A 27,235-nucleotide genomic window follows, 5' to 3' on the forward strand; every position below is an offset into this window, starting at 1 on the left:
CCCAACATCTCTCTGTCCCTCCCAACATCTCTCTGTCTCTCTCTCTCTCTCTCTCTCTCTCTCTCTCTCTCTCTCTCTCTCTCTCTCTCTCTCTCTCTCTCTCTCTCTCTCTCTCTCTCTCTCTCTCTCTCTCTCTCTCTCTCTCTCTCTCTCTCTCTCTCTCTCTCTCTCTCTCTCTCTCTCTCTCTCTCTCTCTCTCTCTCTCTCTCTCTCTCTCTCTCTCTCTCTCTCTCTCTCTCTCTCTCTCTCTCTCTCTCTCTCTCTCTCTCTCTCTCTCTCTCTCTCTCTCTCTCTCTCTATCTATCTATCTATCTATCTCTCTCTCTCTCTCTCTCTCTCTCTCTCTGTCTATCTATCTCTCTCTCTCTCTCTCTCTCTGTCTCTCTCTCTGTCTATATCTCGCTCTCTCTCTATCTATCTCTCTGTCTCTCTCTCGCTCTCTCTCTCTGTCTCTCTCTCTCTCTCTCTCGCTCTCTCTCTCTCGCCTTCCTGCCTGGCAAATCCAGAAAAAAAGGAAAGCACGTTTGCTTTCTCCTCAGAAACAAAAGCAAACAAAAAAGGAAGGAGAGATAAAAGAAGCTTCTCTTAAATCAGACAAGAGAAAGAAGACGATAGAAGAATCAGAACGATGAAGGCAAATATTATTTAGTCTTTATGTGAATGAAACAGCTAGGCTCACATACCAATGTTTCTGTGAATGGAGCAAGGCCTTTCTATCTCTCTCTCTGCAAGGAAGGCAGTCCCTCGGGATGGAATGGTCTTATCCAATAAGAGACGAGCTGGATGACTCATTCAGGGTAGGCTTGCAGAATAGTGGAAGAATCCATTCTGAACGCAGGTGCCGATTCTTCCGGTTATAATAACACTATAAAAAAAATGAACAGTGAGGTATGTTATCATTTATATGTAAATATTGATATACATGGTGCAATGCTAATTTTGCAATGCTAATTTTGAATAACATAAAAGGAATTTGAAATATACATTTTTACAAAAGAAAATGTACCCCCCTTCTCTTTTGAGATGATTTGTCACCGAGGGCTATTTTTTCTACATGCATATGAATGGTGGTCAGCTGCACATTCAGTTAATATGTCAAACGGCAACTACTGCAAAATGAACATGTATTATTGTGTTTCTGTCTAAATGTAATAATGTAGACATGTATTCTATTATAATAAATTGTTATAATAGTCCTCTGTAGCTCAGTTGAAAGGCCTTGCAACGCCATGGTTGTGGGTTCGATTCCCACGGGGGACCAGTGCAAAAAGAAGTATGAAAAAAAATGTATGCGCTTATTACTTTAAGTCGCTCTGAATAAGAGTGTCTGCTAAATGACTAGAATATAAATGTAATGTAATGGCTGGTGGTAGATTATCACGTTTAAGGTAAGACCCAGACTGTGTCGAAGTAACAATGTTTATTACAACAACAGGGGCAAAGGTACAGGACGGCAGGCAGGTTGAGGGTCAGGTCAGGCAGAGGTCGGTAATCCAGATTGGGGCAAAGGTACAGGATGGCAGGCAGGCTCAGGGTCAGGGCAGGCAGAAGGGTAAAAAGCCGGGAAAAACTAGAAAACAGGAACTTTGACAAGACAGGAGCAATGGGAAAAATACTGGTAGGTTCAACGAACAAAACTAACTGGCAACAGACAAACAGAGAACACAGGTATAAATACACCGGGGATAATGGGGACGATGGGCGACACCTGGAGAGGGGTGGAGACAATCACAGAGACAGGTGAAACAGATCAGGGTGTGACAGTACCCCCCCCCCCCCCTCTAGGGACGCCACCTGGCGTCCTACCTGGGCGCATACCTGGTTAACAGGGGTGTCGGCATTGGAAATCCACGATGAGGCATGGGTCTAGGATGTCCCTGGCGGGGACCCCGCACCTCTCCTCCTCGTCGGTTGGCAGTCGATGAGATGGGGGAGAGGGGTGGGCCTGGAAACAGGAGACAAAGGGCTTTGAGACATGGATTTAACTCTGGACACATGAAAACTAGGAAGTATTCTGAGGGTACGGGGCAACAGTGGATGAATAGCAGAGGGTATAATGATCTTGGAGCAGGGGAGAATGGTCTCTACTTCCAGAGGTGTAGCCATGGGGAAATAGCAGCGTGCCAGAGCATCAGGCTTGACATTCTAGGGTACCGGTCGGTGCTGCGGAAGCGAAGTGGCCTGGGCCTTACTGTACCCCTCCCAGAGGTCCTGGTACTCCACGGGAATGGCGGAGAGGTCCGAAGCAATTTCCAAGCCCCCAGGAAGACGCCCCGGGGCAGACAGAGCAGACTTCAGGCAATGAGTGTGGCCAAATGGGCTCCAGCCCACAAGGGCAGCAGTAAACCAGTCAATAGAGGAATTGTGTTGCTGGAGCCAAGAGAATCCCAATACCACGTGAACCTGCGGAGACTCAATTAGCAGGAATTGGATCGTCTCGCTGTGGTTCCCCGACACTCATGGGTTGTCTTGCTGTGGTTCCCCGACACTCATAGGTTGTCTCGCTGTGGTTCCCCGACACTCGTAGGTTGTCTCGCTGTGGTTCCCCGACACTCGTAGGTTGATGGTGGGTGACCCGGCCTATAAAGCGCCCATCCAGCGCTCTCTAAAATCCATAGGAATGAAGAGGGGTTGAGTGTGGATGCCCAGCTCACGTCCATAAGACTCATATCGGCTCCTGAGTTGATGAGTATCTGGAGAGACTTGGACTGGTTGCCCCATAGCAGGATGGCATGGAGAGGGGGGCGAGTAAGGGGAGAAGCAAAATTATCCTTAAGACCCACCAGAATACTCACTCCTACAAATGAGCTGGTTCTCTTGAAAGGACAGGTAGACACATAATGACCGACAGTACTGCAATACAGACAACTCTGGGTGTTCAGTCTGCATGCCCATTTGGCTGAAGGCAGCCTAGCCCTGCTGAGCTGCATCAGCTCGGGAAGAGGTGAATCGGCAGTCTTTGGGGGCTCTTGGAGGAACTCGGGTAAGCTCGGATCTTCTCGGGGACGTAGACGTCAGAGACATCCGGAGTTCATCAGATGCAAGGTGGGATACTTGAGTGAGCGATTGGGACCGCAACCAGACCTCTTCTCCCTCCTACGTTCCCGGAGCCGTCCATTGATCCGGATGGTTAAGGCGATGAGTGAGTCGAGATCCATCGGTAGTTCCCGGACTGCAAGCTCGTCCTTTACTTCCTCTGATAATCCGTGCAGGAACGTGTCGAACAGCTCTTCCGTGCTCCTCTGCTAGCATGCGGACATCCACAGCATATTCTGCCACACTGGGGGAGTTCTGCGAAAGCTGGTAACTTCCGGGCAGCCTCTCTTCTGGACAACAGCGTGATGAGGTACGCTATCTTCGAGCGATCTGAGGGGAAGGAGGAAGGCTGAAGCTTGATGATGAGAGAACACTGAGTGAGGAACGCCCGATAGGTTAAGGACTCTCCATCAAAACGTTCAGGGGGAGGTAAGTGATGTTCCCGGGAAACCGGGGTGACGGCGCTGCTAACAGCCAGGTTATTGAGGGGCTGGGACGTTACCTTAGTAGTATGCTGCATAGTAGACAACCCAAGGAATTGGTCCAGCAACGTGTTCAATGCTTGGTCGTGGCTTTCGGCCAAGGTCTGGAGCCCTTCCATAAGACCACAAAGCAACTCCTCGTGCCTACAAATGGTGGCTCCTTGGGAGGAGAGGGCGTTGCGGAGCTGGTCCGAGTCTGCTGGGTCAGTCATGGACAGTTTGTGCTATCACGTTTAAGGTAAAACCCAGATGCAGACTGTGTCGAAGTAACAATGTTTATTACAACAACACGGGCAAAGGTACAGGACGGCAGGCAGGCTGAGGGTCAGGCAGAGGTCGGTAATCCAGAGTAGTGGGGCAGGATACAGGATGACAGGCAGGCTCAGGTTCAGGGCAGGTAGAAGAGTCAAAGCCGGGAAAAACTAGAAAACAGGAACTTAGACAAGACAGGAGCAAAGGGGGAAAATGCTGGTTGTTTCGACGAGCAAAACAAACTGGCAACAGACAAACAGAGAACACAGGTATAAATACACAGGGGATAATGGGGAAGATGGGCGACAACTGGAGGGGGGTGGAGACAATCAGGGTGTGACAGTAGATGATGACTCATATGTTCACATGCGTTGGCATTCATCAAAATACCATATGTGGACTGCAAGTTTATTTGATTTTTAACAGTAATTGTATTAATACAGGGACGTCTGTGCCTTATTATAGTGTCTGTACTGTGTATAGTACAATGTGTTTTTGTTGGTGTTTTGATTCTGGAGTAAAACTCATCAACTCACAGGCCCTGAGTAAATTTGTCCATGATGGATTAGCTACAGAAACAAGACAATAAAGTAATATAGAAGTTACATATAATATAATGATACCTAATGTTGGTTGAAATGGGGAAAAAACTGTTAAGCTTGTGTTTAGTTTGTGTGCCATGAGATTTCACACAGAACCTAGTAATCTAAACGACTGCGGTCCCAGTGGGGTATCAGTCAATCCATACAGAATAATTAAACTGTATGTTGTTTTGTTATGTTGTTACAAAACTGGACTGGAAAATGGCAAACACAGAGACCATTCAATGGCCACTACTCAGAGAGAGAGAGGGTGAAAGAGAGAGCGTGAGAGAGAAAGAGAGAGTAAGAGAGTGAGAGAAACAGAGAGAGAGAGTGAAAGAGGAAGAGTGAGAGAGGGAGAGAGAGAGAAAGAGAGAGAGAGAAAGAGAGAGAGAAGAGAGAGAGAGAGAGAGAGAGAAATAGAGAGAGAGAGGGAGAGAGAGGGAGAGAGAGAGAAAGAGAGAGTGTGAGAGAGAAAGAGAGAGTAAGAGTGAGAGAAACAGAGAGAGAGAGTGAGAGGAAGAGTGAGAGAGGGAGAGAGAGAGAAAGAGAGAGAAAGAGAGAGAAATAGAGAGAGAGAGGGAGAGAGAGAGAAAGAGAATAATTTCCTGTTGACTGTAATAATCCACACAACCCTGACAGATCATCTCCATAATCATGACTCGAGTGTGTCAAGCCCTCTCTCAGACTGGTTCATTAAGACAGGAGCAACAGGAAGTGGAGGAGAGGAAATCGAGGCTGTCCGTGTGTGTGTGTGTGTGTGTGTGTGTGTGTGTGTGTGTGTGTGTGTGTGTGTGTGTGTGTGTGTGTGTGTGTGTGTGTGTGTGTGTGTGTGTGTGTGTGTGTGTGTGTGTGTGTGTGTGTGTGTGTGTGTGTGTGTGTGTGTGTAAGACAGGGTGGGGAATTGTCCTCTAAACCAGGAGCGCATGCAGAGTTCAAATATCCATATCAACGATGGAGAAACAGACAATACAATTGTGGTTGATTTCATCCATGTGAAATACTGTGTATGTTACAGTTGTAATGACATTCAATTAATTCAAGATGGAACATGGTATTTAGAAAAGCTTTTTCATTTGTTATTTTAACAAATTCATTTTATAGGAATCATAATAACACACATTTTAAAAACACAATAATGATTTATTTCTCAGGTACTGTATATGTTCTCTGCTTTTGTCAACACGGTGTTATCCAGACACAGTTACAAGGTCATCATCTATTTGCTAGTCAAAGAAGAAGAATTAGATTTGGATCCCATCATTTTCCTAGCCCCATACCTAACAGTCATAAAATAACTGTTTATTTGTTTCCGTATTGAAACAGCCAGTCAGTCAGATAGTCAGTCAACCATGATTGGCCATATAAACGAGGTAAGTCAGCACAGGATGATCACTCCCTAAAGGCACCTTTGCCGTAACCATAGTTTCAAAGACAGCATAGCAACAAGAATGGGGTGAGGGGGCTGGCTAAAGAGACTGACAGCTCTAATCCAGCAAATGCCACGGCTGCCTGCCTGGCGGTGAGTTGTATGTGTGAGGGGAAAGATGCTCCACTGTATACTGGCAGGGATGGGGAGACCATGCCTGTGCACACATGAGTTGTAGTAGGGTAGGGGGAATTTGGTGGATGGATAATGTTACTACATGGTTATTTTAATATTGTCATATGACGATTTAGTATTAATGAAAACATTTACTGAAGCAAAGTGTGCACGTTATTTTCAATTGTGTTTAAACTTTACAGTATTTCTTCTTGACTGTATTTTCTCTTGACATTAACTTGAACTTTTTGTACAAAATATTTTATTCACTGAAAATTAGTTGCAAAACGTACATTTGTGCAAAAATGAATCAAGCATAGTGTTAATTACTCATTCAATGTCCTTGTAGTTTTATTTAGATTTCGGAGTCAAAATAGAGAGTGGAAAAAAGATAAAATGGCTTGTTTTTCGTTTCTGAATTTGAAAAATTAAAATCAGAAATCAACTTGTTTTCTAATGTATTGTGTCAAAATTGGACTTGGAACAACAGAAAATAAATAACAACAAATAAATAATAGTTTTTAAAGTTTTTAGTTTTGTTCATACCCAGAAGTACAAGGACCCTCATAGAATATTCACAGGGCCTAGGGGGGGTTACAGTCTAGGTTGGCAGCACAAAAAAGAGGATTAGACTGTGTGAATGTGACAGAAAGATAAAAATACTCATCAAATGAAATATCAAGTTCAAGAAACATTGGGAAACGGCGGCACACCCAAAAAGTTTTTAAAAATACATTTAATTTCACCTTTTAATTTTCGGTCCGGCAGTGCATTTCGTAATGCATTTCGGCATGATAATTACAATTGCCTACACCTGTGTGAGGGTGGTACATAGTGGTAATAAAAACATTAGTGATCCAACAATTGTTGCAACAAACTGTTCATTCAGAAATGATTCAGACCCCTTGACATTTCCCACATTTTGTTACATTACAAACCTTATTCTAAAATTGATTAAATCTTTTTTTCTCATCAATCTACACACAATACCCCATAATGACAAAGCAAAAACAGGTTTTTAGACATTTTTACAAATTAATTAAAAATAAAAAATAAATTAGTTTGTTTACAGAAGTATTCAGACCCTTTGCTATGGGACTCGAAATGTAGCTAAAATCTCTTTGCTTTGTCATTATGGGGTATTGTGTGTAGATTGATCAGGGGGGAACAATATTTTATCTAAACCATTCTAAACCATTTTAGAATAAGCCTGTAACATAACAACATGTAGAAAACGTTAATAGGGTTTGAATACCCTCCCAAATGCACTGTATGTGTCATGTCCTTTGCCTGAGCATCAAACTCTTTGAGTGTAGTGTAGATGCGTCTCAGGCGTAGAAACTGGCCAGTCGGGATACTGGTTTTGAGATGTGGCCGATGATTACTGTTGAAGTGGAGGACAGTAATTCCTCTCTTTTGGGTTCCGATTGATAGTAGTTTTGAATATTTTGAGATCTAGGAAGTTGATACTTTTGGAGTCACTTTCAACAGTGAATTGAAGGAAAGTCATTGAGTTGTTCAGGTCACAGACAAAGTCATCAAGATTGTCTTTAGATGAACCCCAAAATAAAATTAGGTCATCAATGTAGTGCTTCCAAAACCAGGAGAGGCAGACAGAGCATGGGGCCCACCAAGGCGGTCACCAAGGACGTGCAAGTTCCTGTCCTGAACCTCTCCAAAATATCCCTGACACTGACGCAGGAGTCTATGCTAAGTAAGGAACTATTTTTCTCTACCACTTAAAATGTTTTCAAATTGAAAGTGGATACCTACAAATTCATGCGACAACTTCACCTGAAATGTTTATTTTCCTCTCTAAATAGATCCAGCCCAAACTACATATTGAAGACCCTACAAAGAACGAGGAACACCAATCCAGCGTCCCCCTCCGCGGTCCCCCGCACTTTTTCCAAAACCCTCATTGTTCATCACCCCATACCTTTCAAGCCCAGTTGTCACCACGTTTGGCAGACTGGTTGAAAAGGAATTGGAAACTATATTTTAAAAAATGACCATGGACCCCAATATCACACTCTTCCTCCAGCCGAAAGACGAGCACTAAGGAGAATAAGGTCATAAAACCTGCGGATAAAGTTAGAGCAATAGTTGTCATGGACATGAACGATTACAATTCTGATATTGAAAAACATATTCTGTCACGATCGTCGTTGGAAGCATACTCGGACCAAAGCGTGATCTGGGTTTCACATATTTATTGAAGCGAAACTTTGAACAAGAGAAAATAAAGAAACAACGAAACGTGATGTCAATGAAGTGCTCAAAGGCAACAACACAAAAACAAGATCCCACAAAACACAGTGGGGAAATGGCTGCCTAAATATCATACCCAATCAGAGACAACGATAAACAACTGCCCCCTGATTGGGAACCATACCAGGCCAGCATAGAAACAAACAACCTAAAAAGGCTTTCTATGGTCAGGGTGTGTGACACTGAACCTATCGACTTTTGCAAAGTGACCAATTTGCCTATATAACTATATAAAATCAGAAATTGATAGCTTGTTACAACATGCCTCACGTCAGTCATTTTTTTCCCTTCCGAAAGTGCATAAGAACCCTACTCAGCCTCCACCCAGACCTATTATCGGTGTCATACGATCAGTCATAGAGCCCCTTTAGAAATTAATAGATTTTTTGTGAAAGATTTCCTTTTTTAAGTCACCGTCCATTTTAAAAGACACAAAAGATGTACTCAACTGCTTAAATGACTGTCAACTTGAATCAGATGTACTGCTCATTACACTAGATGTGGCCAGTCTGTACACCTGCATGGGGCGGCAGAGTAGCCTAGTGGTTAGAGTGTGGAACTAGTAACCGGAAGGGTGCAAGCTCAAATCCCCGAGCTGACAGGGTACGAATCTGTCGTTCTGCCCCTGAACAGGCAGTTAACCCACTGTTCCTAGGCTGTCATTGAAAATAAGAATTTGGTAAAATAAAGGTAAAAAAAAGAAAAAAGAATTCCCCATGCTGAAGGTCTACAATCGATTGCCAAAGTCATGTGATGACTCAGTGAATCTGCCTAATGACTTTCTGTTGGAGCTGTTGAACTTGGTACTTACAAATTACAATTTCAAGTTTGATGAGAAATTCTACCTACAAACCAAAGACACAGCAGTAGGCTCAAATTACGCAAACCTTGTCATGAGAGATTGGGAGACAGTTTATGTTCATTAAGGTGTTCTGAATGTTTTGTGTATGTTAACATTGCCAAAATAATAAAAAATAAAATATTAAAAGATGGGCAAAAGAACACAAACACTGGACAGAGGAACTCTGCCTAGAAGGCAAACATCCCGGAGGCACCTCTTCACTTTAGACGTTAAGACATTGAGACACTACATAAAGAGAGACCTAAGACAACAACATAGCCTGGCAGCAACACATGAAAACACAGCATGGTAGCAACACAACATAAAAAACAACATGGTTGCAACACAACATGGCAGCAGCACAACAAGGTAGCAGCACAAAACATGGTACAAACATTATTGGGCACAGACAACAGCACAAAGGGGAAGAAGGTAGAGACCATAATACATCATGCGAAGCAGCCACAACTGTCAGTAAGAGTGTCCATGATTGAGTCTTTGAATGAAGAGATGGAGATAAAACGGCCCAGTTTGAGTGTTTTTTTCCCCAGCTCGTTCCAGTCGCTAGCTACAGCGAATTGAAAACAGGAGCGACCCAGGGATGTGCGTGCTTTGGGGACTTTTAACAGAATGTGACTGGCAGAATGGGTGTTGAATGTGGAGGATGAGGGCTGCAGTAGGTGTCTCAGATAGGGGGGAGCGAGGCCTAAGAGGGTTTTATAAATAAGCATCAAGTGTGTTTTTTTACTGAGAGTTGACAGATGGCACTTGTCTGGAAGGATGTGGGTGGAGAGTGTGGATAGATGGGTGTAGATGGGTTTGGTTGAAGAAATTCCCTCTTCCCCTACCCCTTCCCCCTAAAATGTAATGTAATTGCCACATTTTACCCTGTCATCCAAAATCAAATAAAATTGAATATTTTATAAGTGAGAAGCTAAGTCAAAATAAGATTGCATGATATTAATTTGTCTTTAAACATCTTTTCACTACTGCCCAAACGTAGTCATCGTCCACTTAAGCCAGCATTCCCTGTTTTTAGTTTTAAGATTTTAAGGTAAAGCACTTTGGATGAAGTGTCATAAATGTGACACAGGATGTATTATTGTGGTTATTTATGTGTTTGTACTGTAAGTACAATAAGCTATCCAATATTCTTAAATCTGATATGGGTTGAAGTTACTATTATTAATCCTGAGTCAAGTCTTCGAGCTCCCGAGTGGCACAGCGGTCTAAGGCACTGCATTTCAGTGCTAAAGGCGTCACTACAGACTCTGGTTTGATTCCCAGCTGTGTCACAACCAGCTGTGATTGGGAGTCCCATAGGGCAGCGCACAATTGGCCCAGCGTCGTTCCCATTTGTTCTCTCTGGTATAAAATAAAGATGAATTTTACTCATAAAATAAAGATTGTCCACAGACATATGTTAAATACTCAGGCCCTGGCTCATTGGAAGAGAGGGCAGGAGTCAGAGAATTAAGGCCTGAGGCTACAGCCCACTAGTCAGATCTTCTGTTGTTGTTCTATTGGCATGTTAACTACATAATGCATCTTAGCATGAGTACTTTTATTTTCCAGTCACATTCACAGTCTAATCCTTTCTTTGTGCTGCCAACCTAAGTTGTAAACACCCCTCCCCCCTAATCTCGTGAATATTATATAAGGGGAATAGTACATCCGGGTATGAACAAAAGGAAAAACACAAATCGAACAAATGATAAATGTTGTTGTTGTTATTTTTCCGTTATACCATGTCCAATTTGGACAGAATAAATGGAAAAACAATACTGCAGATTTCAGAAATGAAAAAAAGAGCCGTTTTCTGTTTTTCCACTCTCTGTTTTGCCTCGGGAATTCAAAATATCATAAGATATACAGACCATGGGCCTACCTGGATTTCCTTTTTGTTTTGGCCTTGCAGTACCACTGACATGTATTTCACCTTTATTAAACCAGGTAGGCTAGTTGAGAACACCTTGATTTAACCAGGTAGGCTAGTTGAGAACAAGTTCTCATTTACAACTGCGACCTGGCCAAGATAAAGTAAAGCAGTTCGACACATTCAACAACACAGAGTTACGCATGAAATAAACAAACATACAGTCAATAATACAGTAGAAAAAATCTATATACAGTATGTGCAAATGAGGTAAGATAATGGAGGTAAGGTAATAAATAGGCCATGGTGGCGAAATATTTACAATATACCAATTAAACACTGGAATGATAGATGTGCAGAAGATGAATGTGCAAGTGGAGATACTGGGGTGCAAAGGAGCAAGATAAATAAATAAATACAGTATGGGGATGAGGATGAGGTAGTTAGATGGGCTATTTACAGATGGGCTATGTACTGCTGCAGTGATATGTGAGCTGCTCTGACAGCTGGTGCTTAAAGCTAGTGAGGGAGATATGAGTCTCCAGCTTCAGTGAGTTTTACAGTTCGTACCAGTCATTGGCAGCAGACAACTGTAAGGAAAAGTGGCCAAAGGAGGAATTGGCTTTGGGGATGACCAGTGAGATATACTGTACCTGCTGGAGTGTGTGCTATGGGTGGGTGCTGCTATGGTGACCAGTGAGCTGAGATAAGGCGGGGCTATACCTAGCAGAGACTTGTAGATGACCTGGAGCCAGTGGGTTTGGCGACGAGTATGAAGCGAGGGCCAGCCAACGAGAGCATACAGGTCGCAGTGGTGGGTAGTATATGGGGCTTTGGTGACAAAACGAATGGCACTGAGAAAGACTGCATCCAATTTGTTGAGTAGAGTGTTGGAGGCTATTTTGTAAATGACATCGCTGAAGTCGAGGATCGGTAGGATGGTCAGTTTTACGAGGGTATGTTTGGCAGCATGAGTGAAGGATGCTTTGTTGCGATTCTAGACTTAATTTTGGTTTGGAGATGCTTAATGTGAGTCTGGAAGGAGTTTACAGTCTAGCCAGAAACCTAGGTATTTGTAGTTGTCCACATATTCTAAGTCAGAACCGTCCAGAGTAGTGATGCTGGATGGGCGGGCAGTTGCGGGCAACGATCGTTTGAAGAGCATGCATTTAGTTTTACTTGCATTTAAGAGCAGTTGGAGGCCACGGAAGGAGAGTTGTATGTCATTGAAGCTCATCTGGAGGTTAGTTAACACAGTGTCCAAAGGGGCCAAAAGTATACCGAATGGTGTCATCTGCGTAGAGGTGGATCAGAGAATCACCAGCAGCAAGAGTGACATCATTGATGTATACATCTGGAAATGATCTGGTACATGGCGATAGGCAAGCAAACAACTACTGATAATGTTGTTAATGACAATGAATATGATCAAAGATTTTCTATTTTATGGACAAAATAGTAGAGTGACCGCACTAACAATGGAAAGTGTCAGGCGGGACCATTCTAGCTAATGAGAGGGCAGCTACACGTGTGAGCAAGAGGCACCACTCAAGTATTTGATACAGTGCCGATTTTGCAGGTTTCCCTACTTACAAAGCATGTAGAGGTCTGTAATTTTTTATCAAAGGTACACTTCAACTTGCGAGAGACAGAATCTAAAACAAAAATCCAGAAAATCACCATTGTATGATTTTTAAGTAATTAATTTGCATTTTATTGCATGACATAAGTATTTGATACATCAGAAAAGCAGAACTTAATATTTGGTACAGAAACCTTTGTTTGAAATTACAGAGATAATTCGTTTCCTGTAGTTCTTGACCATGTTTGCACACACTGCAGCAGAGATTTTGGCCCACTCCTCCATACAGACCTTCTACAGATCCTTCAGGTTTCGGGGCTGTCGCTGGGCAATACGGAATTTCAGCTCCCACCAAAAATGTTCTATTGGGTTCAGGTCTGGAGACTGGCTAGGCCACTCCAGGACCTTGAGATACTTCTTACGGAGCCACTCCTTAGTTGCCCTGGCTGTGTGTTTCGGGTCGTTGTCATGCTGGAAGACCCAGCCATGACCCATCTTCAATGCTCTTACTGAGGGAAGGAGGTTGTTGACCAAGATCTCGCGATACATGGCCCCATCCATCCTCCCCTCAATACGGTGCAGTCGTCCTGTCCCCTTTGCAGAAAAGCATCCCCAAAGAATGATGTTTCCACCTTCATGCTTCACGGTTGGGATGGTGTCCAATTTGTAATTCGCTCTGGATAAGAGCGTCTGCTAAATTACTTAAATGTAAATGTAAATGTGTTCTTGGGGTTGTACTCATCCTTCGTCTTCCTCCAAACACAGCGAGTGGAGTTTAGACCAAAAAACTATATTTTTGTCTCATCAGACCACATGACCTTCTCCCATTCCTCCTCTGGATCATCCAGATGGTCATTGGCTTCAGACGGGCCTGGACATGCGCTGGCTTGAGCAGGGGGATCTTGCATGCGCTGCAGGATTTTAATCCATGACGGCGTAGTGTGTTACTAATGGTTTTCTTTGAGGCTGTGGTCCCAGCTCTCTTCAGGTCATTGACCAGGTCCTGCCGTGTAGTTCTGGGCTGATCCCTCACCTTCCTCATGATTATTGATGCCCCACGAGGTGAGATTTTGCATGGAGCCCCAGACAGAGGGTGATTGACCGTCATATTGAACTTCTTCCATTTTCTAATAATTGCGCCAACAGTTGTTGCCTTCTCACCAAGCTGCTTGCCTATTGTCCTGTAGCCCATCCCAGCCTTGTGCAGGTCAACAATTTTAACCCTGATGTCCTTACACAGCTCTCTGGTCTTGGCCATTGTGGAGAGGTTGGAGTCTGTTTGATTGAGTGTGTGGACTGGTGTCTTTTATACAGGTAACCCGTTCAAACAGGTGCAGTTAATACAGGTAATGAGTGGAGAACAGGAGGGATTCTTAAAGAAAAACTAACAGGTCTGTGAGAGACGGAATTCTTACTGGTTGGTAGGTGATCAAATACTTATATCATGCAATAAAATGCTAATTAATTACTTTAAAATCATACAATGTGATTTTCTGGATTTTTGTTTTAGATTCTGTCTCTCACAGTTGAAGTGTACCTATGATTTTAAAAAGTACATACCTCTACATGCTTTGTTAAATCGGTAGTGTATCAAATACTTGTTCTCCCCAATACAGTGCCTTGCGAAAGTATTCGGCCCCCTTGAACTTTGCGACCTTTTGCCACATTTCAGGCTTCAAACATAAAGATATAAAACTGTATTTTTTGTGAAGAATCAACAACAAGTGGGACACAATCATGAAGTGGAACGACATTTATTGGATATTTCAAACTTTTTTAACAAATCAAAAACTGAAAAATTAGGCGTATAAATGCACCTGCACTGTGATAGTCTCAGAGGTCCGTTAAAAGCGCAGAGAGCATCACGAAGAACAAGGAACACACCAGGCAGGTCCGAGATACTGTTGTGAAGAAGTTTAAAGCCGGATTTGGATACAAAAAGATTTCCCAAGCTTTAAACATCCCAAGGAGCACTGTGCAAGCGATAATATTGAAATGGAAGGAGTATCAGACCACTGCAAATCTACCAAGAACTGGCCGTCCCTCTAAACTTTCAGCTCATACAAGGAGAAGACTGATCAGAGATGCAGCCAAGAAGCCCATGATCACTCTGGATGAACTGCAGAGATCTACAGCTGAGGTGGGAGACTCTGTCCATAGGACAACAATCAGTCGTATATTGCACAAATCTGGCCTTTATGGAAGAGTGGCAAAAAAGCCATTTCTTAAAGATATCCATAAAAAGTGTCATTTAAAGTTTGCCACAAGCCACCTGGGAGACACACCAAACATGTGGAAGAAGGTGCTCTGGTCAGATGAAACCAAAATTGAACTTTTTGGCAACAATGCAAAACGTTATGTTTGGCGTAAAAGCAACACAGCGCATCACCCTGAACACACCATCCCCACTGTCAAACATGGTGGTGGCAGCATCATGGTTTGGGCCTGCTTTTCTTCAGCAGGGACAGGGAAGATGGTTAAAATTGATGGGAAGATGGATGGAGCCAAATACAGGACCATTCTGGAAGAAAACCTGATGGAGTCTGCAAAAGACCTGAGACTGGGACGGAGATTTGTCTTCCAACAAGACAATGATCTAAAACATAAAGCAAAATCTACAATGGAATGGTTCAAAAATAAACATATCCAGGTGTTAGAATGGCCAAGTCAAAGTCCAGACCTGAATCCAATCGAGAATCTGTGGAAAGAACTGAAAACTGCTGTTCACAAATGCTCTCCATCCAACCTCACTGAGCTCGAGCTGTTTTGCAAGGAGGAATGGGAAAAGATTTCAGTCTCTTGATGTGCAAAACTGATAGAGACATACCCCAAGCGACTTACAGCTGTAATCGCAGCATAAGGTGGCACTACAAAGTATTAACTTAAGGGGGCTGAATAATTTTGCACACCCAATTTTTCCGTTTTTGATTTGTTAAAAAAGTTTGAAATATCCAATAAATGTCGTTCCACTTCATGATTGTGTCCCACTGGTTGTTGATTCTTCACAAAAAAATACAGTTTTATATCTTTATGTTTGAAGCCTGAAATGTGGCAAAAGGTCGCAAAGTTCAAGGGGACCGAATACTTTCGCAAGGCACTGTATATATCGGTGCATTTTCAACAACCCATCCACAACTATGGACAGAACAGCTGGCAAGCATATTCACTGTCATCTTCAACCTCTCCTTGTCCCAGTCTGTAATCTCACGTCTAAAACTGATCACCATCATTCCTTCGCAAGAACTCTAAGTCTTCATGCCACAATGACTAGCGCCCCAACAGATCCATAGACGATGCAATCTCAATTGCACTCCACACTGCCCTGATCCGCCTACAGAATACCTACAGTAGCTAGATTTCCATCCAATTGGAGACAGATTTTCATGCAAATATTCTAAAATCTGCATATAAATAATATGCGCATTTTATCACCAGAGATGTGTTTGCATCAAATTGACTTGTTGCAGATAAAAGGAGGTGCGTGATGATGTAGTGCACATAAAAATACATCGAGGTAAAATTAGCATGTAGCGAATAAAATATTTTTAAAAAGTTAAATGGGTTTCCATCGCATTTTACACTCTACTGGTGGTTCTCACAACTCAATATTGTGTTATTTAACAAGTGTGCCCACTCTGGTATTTGCAAGTGCGCTCTAGCCAACAGCACTATCTGCGCTCTGTTGGCTAACGCACGTATAGCCTATGTAACCTGTGTGAAATGGCTAGCTAGTTAGCGGGTGTGAGCTAATAGCATTTCATTCAGTGACGTCACTCGCTCTGAGGCCTTGAAGTAGTCATTTTCCTTGTTCTCCAAGGGCCTCGGTTTTTGTGGAGCGATAGGTAAGGATGCTTCAAGGGTGTCAGTAGTTGATGTGCGCAGAGGGTCCCTGGTTTGAGCCAATGTAGGGGGAGGAGAGGGATGGAAGCAAAACTGTTACACTTACATCAGTGATTCCCAAACTTTGTATAGTCCCGTAACCCTTCAAATATTCAACCTCCAGCTGCATACTCCTAGCATCAGGGTCAGCACACTCTCAATGTTGTTTTTTGCCATCATTGTAAGCCTGCCACACACTCACTATACAATACATTTATTAAACATAAGAATGAGTGTGAGTTTTTGTCACAACCCGACTCGTGGGAAGTGACAAAGACCTCGTACAGGACCAGGGCACAAATAATAATAATCAATAATTTAACCATCTTATATTTAATACCTTATTTTTTCATTGAAATATGTGAATAACTCACCACAGGTTAAGGGTGTGCTTGAAAGCATGCACATAACTCTGCAGTGTCGGGTTGTCTTAAATCATTTCCCACACACAGTCTGTGCCTGTATTTAGTTTTCATGTTAGTGGGGGGCCGAGAATCCACTCTCACTTAGGTACGTGGTTGCAAAGGGCATCAGTGTCTTACAGCGATAACGCATAATGAAAGGAAACGTTATTAATATCACACCTTTTTCTGAAGTGAATGGTTTTACCAACTACACCACCCGCGAACAGCGGTGTTCTTTGATATCTACATTATGTGCAGCGTGAGTGAGGTTGATAGAAACTATACATTTTCACTTTGTCAGACATATTAAAAATGAATTACAATAATGAGACGTTTCCACCAATCGAAAGAAAGGATAGGCGGGAGCTTAACAGCCCACCGTGCCGCTTTGTGGACAACGACTCCCATTGTTAGGGCGGAGAGATATGTGTATTGTCACCATATCTATGTCTTTGGCGGAGTAAACCCTCTACCTTTGTCTGTTCCTCTCTGATGATAGAATATATCTATCACTGCTAGGTGCTATCAGAGTCGTACGTTCCATCATTTTCGTTACAATGTTGCAGGACGCAGCTGCAAAGTGTATGAAAACATAGCGAAAAAATCACAATCACAATTATTTGATGAAACGTAAATATATTGTTGTGAATGGTGTAATTTAGACACTTGATTTGCCTAGAGTGGACATTTTCCCCTCATTGGACGTGCACATACTTACTTATTGTCATGTGATCCCTTTTTATCCAATCAGTGGCTTGGTAAAAGGCTTCTTTTTTTTCCTCCCGTAGGTTTGAATCGGTTAGCCAAACGTGCTGCAACGAAGCTAGCAGTGGGGACGTCCGTGGAATACTTTCTGACAAAGTGCAGTGGAATTGCATGTGTATACTGTCAAAGTTGTTTATTGGCAATATGTCACACAAACAAATCTACTACTCAGACAAATATAACGACGAACACTATGAATACAGGTATGTTCGCTTCCTGATCCTGTTATTAACTTGGTTCGCTAGCTAACGTTAGCTGGTAGCTACTATTAGCGTGTGTGGTTTAACTAACTAGCCAGGATCTGTAAGGACCAAAGTAGTGGGACGGGTGATATATCTACAGTTAGATGGTGATGCAATTTCTCACCCCCATTAAAAAAATAAAATAGTGGACAAAATGTAGCTAATTCACTTCCCGAACTGTGAAAAGCAGCAATACGCAAACCACACGAATAACTATCTAGCCAACTTTATATTCTCTGCCGAAAATGTCGTAGCTACCAACGACTATCGTTCGTCCTTTTTTATATTTAAAATTACTCCAGTGAACTGTCAATATCTAGCTAGGTAGTTAACTACTTCCATCTTTGCTGCTACTAGTAATACTACCATATATAGTATTAATCATAGTGGGCAGAGTCAAGTACGAGCTAGCGAGAGCCTATTGGCCCGTTCTAATATTTATTAGCATATTTCCGTTAGGTAACGCCTACTCTGAAGTGCGCGTGTGCAACATCTCAATTTTCTCTTGCACTCCCTCTAAACGCTTTTTGTCCCCTTATTTTCCCCTTTGGCAAAGGGTAGAGTCTACAAAAATTTGACCACTCTGTAACATATTCTAGTTTTAGAAACAGAAAACTGTTGAGAGTAAATGTTTTATTGATGAGAGAATTAGCAGAATATCGGCCAAAATCCATCTTCTCCCACTGCTGGCCAAAGAGCTTCCTCTCACCACCATATTTGGTGAGTGGAAACCCCAACCGGATGCTTCACACTTATACATCCGGTGAAATATCTGTCTCATTGTTCTGTGCTACTACTTTGTTAGCTCTGGTCCAGGACGTTGTTCAGATGTATACTCACTATTCTCCCATTGAGGGAAATGTGTTTAATGACTAACTTCAATATACTTTCGTAAGTAGCCAATGTTAAGATGTCGCTAGAGTAGAGACAAACATTTATCTATATTCCTGCTGTCAATTCTTCAAAATACAAAATGAGATGTATGAGCAATTTGCGCATGCGTCAGATCTCCACGACAAGCATGCGGGTGGATTGGCGCGCTGCAGAACGACGCCCTGCACCAGAGCTACGGCTTCTATGATATGGCGGTAGCAACAATCGTTTAAGTGCATTCCGCCACCTACTGTGCTGGAATGTACGACCACTCATGCATGATCTGTCCAATTCTGTACTACCATGAAAATACAAATACAAAATCCCTACTAACTTCTACCACACCCCCCTACCCTATTAAACTTAATCTATATCATGCTGAAACACTCCACCCTTATGGATTGTTCAGCATGTCAACAACTATTTCAACAGTTACATCTGTTACCCCAATATCTGCATTTATATTTAAGTCATTTAGCAGACGCTCTTATCCAGAGCGACTTACAAATTGGTGCATTCACCTTATGACATCTACTGGAACAGCCACTTTACAATAGTGCATCTAAATCTTTTAAGGGGGGGGGGGGGTGAGAAGGATTACTTTATCCTATCTCTTTTGCCATCTCCACCATAACCTTCAACCTGCCATTTCTGCTTTGCACAACCCAAGTCATTTTGATAACCTTACCAATAACAGCTATTAGTTCAACTTTATTCATTATGAAAGTGTCATTTGACACTGCACATTCATGAGCGCAAGATTTCTGAATATGCCTTGAAACCATGCCAGGATCAGCAGAAACACCAGCCTCGACATTAGGTAGTGCAGGAGTAGCCATGGAAGAGCCATCATTCCACACTAGTTCCACCAAAGCCCCTGCATATGATATAACATGACTGATCCTACATCTCTGAGCCTCTCTCTGTACTTGGCATCTACCAAATTGCTGCACTATGTCCCCCCCCCCCCACACACACACACACACAATTACAACAAATAACCTTCACATTGCTCCCACATTCACCATAATCATGTTCCCTTCCACACTTGGCACATCTTTTCTTTATTTACATTCAACAGCAAAATGTCCCATTCTTTGGCATTTAAAACACCACAATGGGGATGGGAGGAATCCTATGTGTACTTTTCCAGGCAAAACCTTCTCAACCCTCAGCAACACGGATTGGCTTTCACTTATTTGACCCTTTTTCCTACTGATCAACAACCTTTTGGCCTCAATCACTCTGCCTTCCTTCACATTCTCTTTAATATCATTTTTGGACCTAGATATTGGGACCCTAGTGATAGAGCTTACCCTTGGTGTAAGTTAGGGGTAAATGACTGCCCCCTCTCGTTGAAGTCACAAAGTTCAAGGCCGACTGCGGTCATGCGGGCATTGCAGAAAACGGGATCCCCCCATTCTAGTGAAGGGAAATCTTTGGTCAGTCTTGGGTGTAAATAACTATTTAGAAGACAATCACAAAACCAGTAATTGCTTCTATTACACCAGATGTATGTCCTGATTATTTTAAAATCACAGAAAAAAAGTGAAGGATAATTTAGTAGCTAACGGCAGCACCCCAGTCAGCCTTTAACTTGAGACACTCGATGAGAGGGGGCAGCACTGAGCTGCAACATTTCCTGGAGTATTTAACCCTTTAACTAGGCAAGTCAGTTAAGAACACATTCTTATTTACAATGATGGCCTACGCCGGCCAAATCCAGGCGGAGCTTGGCCAATTGTGCGCCACCCTATGGGAATCACGGCCGGTTGTGATACCGCCTGGATTCGAACCAGGGTGTCTAGTGATGCAGCGGTCTAAGGCACTGCATCGTTTAGACTGCTGCGCTATTCGAGTAGCTCAAACTAATAATTTTATGTCTACATAAATCTCCCACCTGAGATGCTTAAAATGAGCTTTTGAGTCTTCACATAATGAAAGAATGGTGTCACGTGATCGATGGCCTTGTCAATTCATACTGTCTTTGATGAAAGTTGAAGTTTCAGCTTACAATTGATAATTCCATTGATAACCAGTTCATGATGATTGGAATTGGTGGTCTAGCTAGCTGCTTTAACTGTTACCGATATGTAACGTCGAATCTTAGCCTCTATTGTTCCGTTCAGTTGGATAGGCCTAGCTAGCGACAGTGTAAAGATGAACTCGCACTGGTTTTCGGTTATAAAGTACATAACCAGTACTTTTAGAAAATATTCAACCTATATGGACTTTGAATACATTATTTACTACAGTAAAAATGTGTTTATTGTTGCTCAACTTGCTCTTCCAACAGACATGTTGTTTTGCCGCGGGAGATGGTGAAACAAGTCCCCAAATCCCACCTGATGTCTGAGGATGAGTGGAGGCGAATGGGAGTGCAGCAGTCTCTTGGATGGGTGCACTATATGATCCATGAACCTGGTTTGTACCCTATATTCTTTATCTACACCACATCAATCATGTCTCAAGGCAAATAGCCTGGTCCCAGGGCTTGTGTTTTTTGTTGTTGCCAATTTTCTGTTGTCATACTTGGCATGACAGTGAGTGACCCAAATGAGTTGGCAAGACTGCACAAACAGACCAGGACCAGGCTAAGTGTAGACTATATGTGAAGGGTTTGTAATTTGTAAGTCGATTCTTCTTTTTTATATGTATATATATACTGCTAAAAAAATAATAAAGGGAACACTTAAACAACACAATGTAACTCCAAGTCAATCACACTTCTGTGAAATCAAACTGTCCACTTAGGAAGCAACACTGATTGACAATATATTTCACATGTGTAGTGGCCAATAGATTCAAACATGACACGACCAATAACTTTTTGAATTCAATGATAGACTTTTAATACACCCCCGTATCAGAAGCCGGAGAGCCCCGCAGGACCCACGGGACCCACGAGATCCACATCTTTTTCCAGAGCCCTGGCTCCAGTATTTATCCACATATTACATATGAGCCCATCCCACATGCAAAATGAGTTTACATTCCAATCCGTGCATCCTGCTTGTTCATCTCAATAACGCCCATACCTGCTTTCCGTCAGATTATAAATGATGACAAGACCCTTGCTGTTCCTGCACTTAGCTAAATGCATTCTTTTGTTTGTGTATTATCTAAGATCAGCAGACTGTGTCTCCTCAGTTTCTAGCGTGTCCAGCTATACTAAAAATAGTGTACATTCCTCTATTTTACAGCCCTATGCTTTGGCTCTGCACTTAGCTCAATATGTTACTATGTATGTGTGTCTTTATCTCAGAGCAACAGACTGTGTCTTCTCTGTCATTCCTTCTGCATCTCTACGTCCTAAAAATATGCGAACTATGTCTATTGGTCATCAGTTAGTCATTTGACTGACCCCCTCCTTTGTTATATCTCTCTGACCTTGGTATGTCCAGCTATCCTGGCAGCTATGTCACCTTTCCTTCATGTAGTCTGTTTTTAGTGTTCAGCTATTTTATACATGTTATGCATTTATCTGTTATATTTGCAACCACACATGCTGTTGTGCAAATGGAATAGACAACAGGTGGAAATTATAGGCATTTAGCAAGACACCCCCAATAAAGGAGTGGTTCTGCAGGTGGTGACTACAGACCACTTCTCAGTTCCTATGCTTCCTGGCTGATGTTTTGATCACTTTTGAATGCTGGCGGTGCTTTCACTCTAGTGGTAGCATGAGACGGAGTCTACAACCCACACAAGTGGCTCAGGTAGTGCAGCTCATCCATTGATGTGCCATCCTGCGAGATGTGGCACGAAGGTTTGCTGTGTCTGTCAGCGTAGTGTCCTTTGCATGGATGCGCTACCAGGAGACAGGCCAGTACATCAGGAGACGTGGAGGAGGCCGTAGGAGGGCAACAACCCAGCAGCAGGACCGCAATCTCCGCCTTTGTGCAAGGAGGAGCACTGCCAGAGCCCTGCAAAATGACCTCCAGCAGGCCACAAATGTGCATGTGTCTGCTCAAACGGTCAGAAACAGACTCCATGAGGGTGGTATGAGGGCCCGACGTCCACAGATGGGGGTTGTGCTCAACACCGTGCAGGACGTTTGGCATTTGACAGAGAACACCAAGATTGGCAAATTCGCCACTGGCGCCCTGTGCTCTTCACAGATGAAAGCAGGTTCACACTGAGCACATGTGACAGTCTGGAGACGCAGTGGAGAACGTTCTGCTGCCTGCAACATCCTCCAGAATGACCGGTTTGGCGGTGGGTCAGTCATGTTGTGGGGTGGCATTTCTTTGGGGGGCCGCACAGCCCTCCATGTGCTCGCCAGAGGTAGCCTGACTGCCATTAGGTACCGAGTTGAGATCCTCAGACCCCTTGTGAGACCATATGCTGGTGCGGTTGGCCCTGGGTTCCTCCTAATGCAAGACAATGCTCGACCTCATGTGGCTGGAGTGTGTCAGCAGTTCCTGCAAGAGGAAGGCGTTGATGCTATGGACTGGCCCGCCCGTTCCCCAGACCTGAATCCGATTGAGCACATCTGGGACATCATGTCTCGCTCCATCCACCAATGCCACGTTGCACCACAGACTGTCCAGGAGTTGGCGGATGCATTAGTCCAGGTCTGGGAGGAGATCCCTCAGGAGACCATCCGCCACCTCATCAGGTGCATGCCCAGGCGTTGTAGGGAGGTCATACAGGCACGTGGAGGCCACACACACTACTGAGCCTCATTTTGACTTGTTTTAAGGACATTACATCAAAGTTGGATCAGCCTGTAGTGTGGTTTTTCACTTTAATTTTGAGTGTGACTCCAAATCCAGACCTCCATGGGTTGATAAATTTGATTTCCATTGATCATTTTTGTGATTTTGTTGTCAGCACATTCCACTATGTAAAGAAAAAAGTATTTAATAAGAATATTTAATTCAGATCTAGGATGTTATTTTAGTGTTCCCTTTATTTTTTGAGCAGTGTTTATTATATATATTATATTTATTATATATTTATTTATTTATTTGGTTATTTTCTTTCAGAGCCTCACATTCTCCTGTTTAGACGACCATTACCGAAGAACTGATCTGGAACGTTCCTTCCTGTCAACATTCCGTGGTATTCATTGAATACTCGCTCCCCTACAAGTTATATTGTCTGCTGTGCATGAAGCTGTATTTGTCTCAGCAACCAAGCTCCAGTCGGATTGTACGGAGGATGTGAATGTTCTGTCACTGTGGCATTTAATGAATATCATACCAATATGTTGCTACTAGTACTACACTAATACCAAAGTGCCTACGATGAATATCCACCCTTTGATCAAGTGTTGAAATAAAGTATTGAGTAACATGTTATTGACTAACATGTTGCTTTTCCTATCGCTTTAATATAATTGTTGTATAACCTTCCCAAAACGGCTGCATGTGCTCACTTTTCTATGACTAATGATATGTACTGTGTTTTCTATTTTGTAATTGAATGGATTTATAAGTAGGTGCACCAGATGGTATTGACTAGCTTTTTGTACATAAAAGTCAACTCTTGATTGAAAGCTCAGTAAAGATGGTGTTTGCTTGTATACTTTACTTGTTCCCGGTTCTCCAAAGTACCTGTTTTCTATCTACTGTCCACTGACATGCAGGCAGCACGTGCTGCATGACATGTAGCCAGCCAGGCTACTTTTGGTGGCCAGTCAAATATGTTTGATTTTTCAGCTCATGTATTTGTGATCATAACTGTTGATAGAGCCGTACAGCCTCTAATCTACACCGCTACTGAACCACTGAGGATATCATCAGTCTGTAATACAAACGTATCATTTGTGATTGTCTACACCACATACACAATGGTATGAAAGAAGTTTTGTCACTCTTGAGCCTAAATCAATCTATGGTTGTTTGGCTGTTGGCTCTTTTTTTTGAATGTCATTACCTTTGATGAGAATAAATATATTTTTGAAATGGGTTACTTGGTCCTTCAGAAATTGTGTTGTAAGCTTTTGGCCATGAGATGGTGCTATAGGACATGTTAAAATAGGGCATCGGCCAAGATGGAAATGTATTGGTACAAACCTGTCCCATATTGAGGTGTAGGCTTACATAAAAATAAACAAACTGAGTGTTGGGGGGGGGGTAATTGTAATACAGTCTAAAATGTAATCGATGAAGCAAACTGCTTTCACTTGCCTTACCAAAATAATGTATGTAGGCAATGCTTTCTGGTTTGAGGTCAACTGCTGATTGCGCAATACCCTTATGTGCCTGAGTAGGTCAAATATTGACTGGATTGATCATTTACTCTCTACCAAGGCCATTCTGGTTGTCTTGCTTTTTCTGACTGTTGTGACTGTTCTGTGGGTGCAGTGCTCGTGTTATTGAGAGCGATGGCAGGCCGTGGCTGCAGGCAACATAGATTTAGCATGGTGTCTAGTTCATATCTAGAATACCCCAGATGGCTGTGGCAGAATAACTATTTATATTAAATATATAATATGATCCGTCTTTTAAACAGTGGAAAATATTTTAAAGAACATTTCAAGTTTTTCAGAGGGACCCTGTCATTACAGTATGAATAATCATATCGTTCTCGCACACACACACGCACACTACATTTAACCTCATTTTCTGCACCAGACAATTTTGAGGTTGAATTCCATTAATGGAGCACGTCACCCACAGTGACCTCTTGGTCTGCCCTAAGGTGCCCCTAACATAGTCAACACTTCCACAAACATCTACATGCCCTGATACAAACGCCTTTCTGACATTTTTTGTCTTTCACACCACTTTACTTTGAACCCACTTGACTTGAACGTTGTCTCTCTAAAAAGTGGAAGCAAAATAAAAACACTGAAGGACAGTAACGTGTGTCTGTCGTCAGCACATAATGATGCAGACACATTTTGTTTCCTGCATAACAACTTCTTCCAGTAGGGTTTATTACAGTGGTGTATCTGTCTGCTCTGCAGCATGGACACACCAACCAGATTATATATTGCCTCGTTCACTGGCATATCTGAAGAGTGTGGCTCTGGAGTGGAGATCACACCCCCACCCACCACCCACACTTGCTATCTGAGTAATTCCAAAGGTTAACAGAGAAAATGAATGGTGACATTACTTTATCACTCATACACAGTATATTCAAAGTATTCACTAAATTATTTTTTGCCCACTTTTTTATATTATGACCTTATTCTAAAATGTATTCAATTGTTTATTTTCCTCATCAATCTACACACAATACCCTATTATGACAAAGAAAAAACAGGTTTTTAGAAATGTTAGCCAATTTAAAAAACTTAAACTAAATATTACATTTACAGAAGTGTTCAGGCCCTTTACTCAGTACTTTGTTGAAGCATCTTTGGCAGCGATTACAGCCTCGAGTCTTATTGGGTATGACGCTACAACCTTGGTACACCTGTATTTGGGGAGTTTCTCCCATTCTTCTGTAGATCCTCTCAAGCTCTGTCAGGTTGGATGGGGAGCGTTGCTACACAGCTATTTTCAGGTCTCTCCAGAGATGTTTAATCGGGTTCAAGTCCAGGCTCTGGCTGGGCCACTGTGCTTAGGGTTGTTGTCCTGTTGGAAGGTGAACCTTCGCCCCACTGAGGTCCTGAGCGCTCTGGAGCAGGTTTTCATCAAGGATCCCTCTGTATTCTTCCCCGTTCATCTTTGCCTCGATCCTGACGAGTCTCCCAGTCCCTGGTGCTGAAAAACATCCCCACAGCATGATGCTGCCACCATCATGCTTCACCATAGGGATGGTGCCAGGTTTCCTCCAGACGTGATGCTTGGCATTCAGGCCAAATAGTTCAATCTTGGTTTCATCAAGCCAGAGAATCTTATTTCTCATTGTCTGAGAGTCTTTCGTTGCCTTTTGGCAAACTCCAAGCGGGCTGTCATGTGCCTTTGACTGAGGAGTGGCTTCTGTCTGGCCACTCTACTATAAAGGCCTGATTGGTGGAGTGCTGCAGAGATGGTTATCCTTCTGGAAGCTTCTCCCATCTCCACAGAGGAACTCTAGAGATCTGTTAAAGTGACCATCGCGTTCTTGGTCAATTTCGAGTCTCATAGTAAAGGGTCTGAATACTTTTTTATTTTTTATACATACATTTTTTAAATCTTAAAACCTGTTTTCACTTTGTATTGTGGTATTGTGTGTAGACAGCTGAGGAAAAACATGTAATTCATTAAAGAATAAGGCTGTAACTTAACAAAATGTGGAAAAATTCAAGGGGTCTGAATACATTCCGAAGGCACTGTATGTATCAATTGCACCCAGTCACTAAAAAGATAGAGGCGTCCTTCCTAACTCAGTTGCCGATGAGGAAGGAAACCGCTCAGGGATTTCACCATGAGGCCAATGGTGACTTAAAAGAGTTACAGAGTTTAAATTAATGGCTGTGATAGGAGAAAACTGAGGATGGATCAACAACATTGTAGTTAATCCACAATACTAACCTAATAGACAGAGAGAGAGAAAAGAAAGCCTGTTCAGAATGAAAAATATTCCCATAAAAGCATCCTATCCAAGCAGATGATACATTTCCTTTAATTATTGAAATGTGGTGTGCTTTCTGGCCACGTGACTGCCATATCTTCACCCGTGGGTGCTTCATTTTGGTAGTAGTGAAGGACCAGCTAGCTGGCTA

General features: G+C 42.7%; 1 protein-coding gene and 1 long non-coding RNA gene across 2 annotated transcripts; one reads left to right on the forward strand and one right to left on the reverse strand.

Annotated features, from left to right (window-relative positions):
- Nucleotides 1-454: 454 nt before the first annotated feature.
- On the reverse strand, nucleotides 455-18,082 carry LOC123999908. The gene is made up of 3 exons (XR_006832511.1): nucleotides 17,466-18,082; nucleotides 1,819-1,945; nucleotides 455-865 (listed from the first exon to the last, which is right to left on the reverse strand). It is a non-coding gene; the product is annotated as an uncharacterized LOC123999908 (long non-coding RNA).
- Nucleotides 17,522-24,543, forward strand: zgc:86839 (Cyclin-dependent kinases regulatory subunit 2-like). The gene is made up of 3 exons (XM_046305938.1): nucleotides 17,522-17,715; nucleotides 20,924-21,051; nucleotides 23,619-24,543. Exons 1-3 carry the CDS (start codon nucleotides 17,624-17,626, stop codon nucleotides 23,660-23,662), a joined length of 264 nt encoding a protein of 87 aa, XP_046161894.1. The 5' UTR covers nucleotides 17,522-17,623; the 3' UTR covers nucleotides 23,663-24,543.
- Nucleotides 24,544-27,235: the final 2,692 nt, after the last annotated feature.

This window comes from Oncorhynchus gorbuscha, linkage group LG16, assembly GCF_021184085.1.
Source record: "Oncorhynchus gorbuscha isolate QuinsamMale2020 ecotype Even-year linkage group LG16, OgorEven_v1.0, whole genome shotgun sequence".
NCBI lineage: Eukaryota > Metazoa > Chordata > Actinopteri > Salmoniformes > Salmonidae > Oncorhynchus > Oncorhynchus gorbuscha.

What these genes read in the sequence shown, in the direction of transcription:
- zgc:86839 (XM_046305938.1), top strand. Translation starts at nt 17,624, where the DNA reads ATGTGTATACTGTCAAAGTTGTTTATTGGCAATATGTCACACAAACAA. An exon ending in GACGAACACTATGAATACAG is followed by an intron (nt 17,716 to 20,923) that starts GTATGTTCGCTT and finishes CTCTTCCAACAG; the next exon opens with ACATGTTGTTTTGCCGCGGG. An exon ending in CTATATGATCCATGAACCTG is followed by an intron (nt 21,052 to 23,618) that starts GTTTGTACCCTA and finishes ATTTTCTTTCAG; the next exon opens with AGCCTCACATTCTCCTGTTT.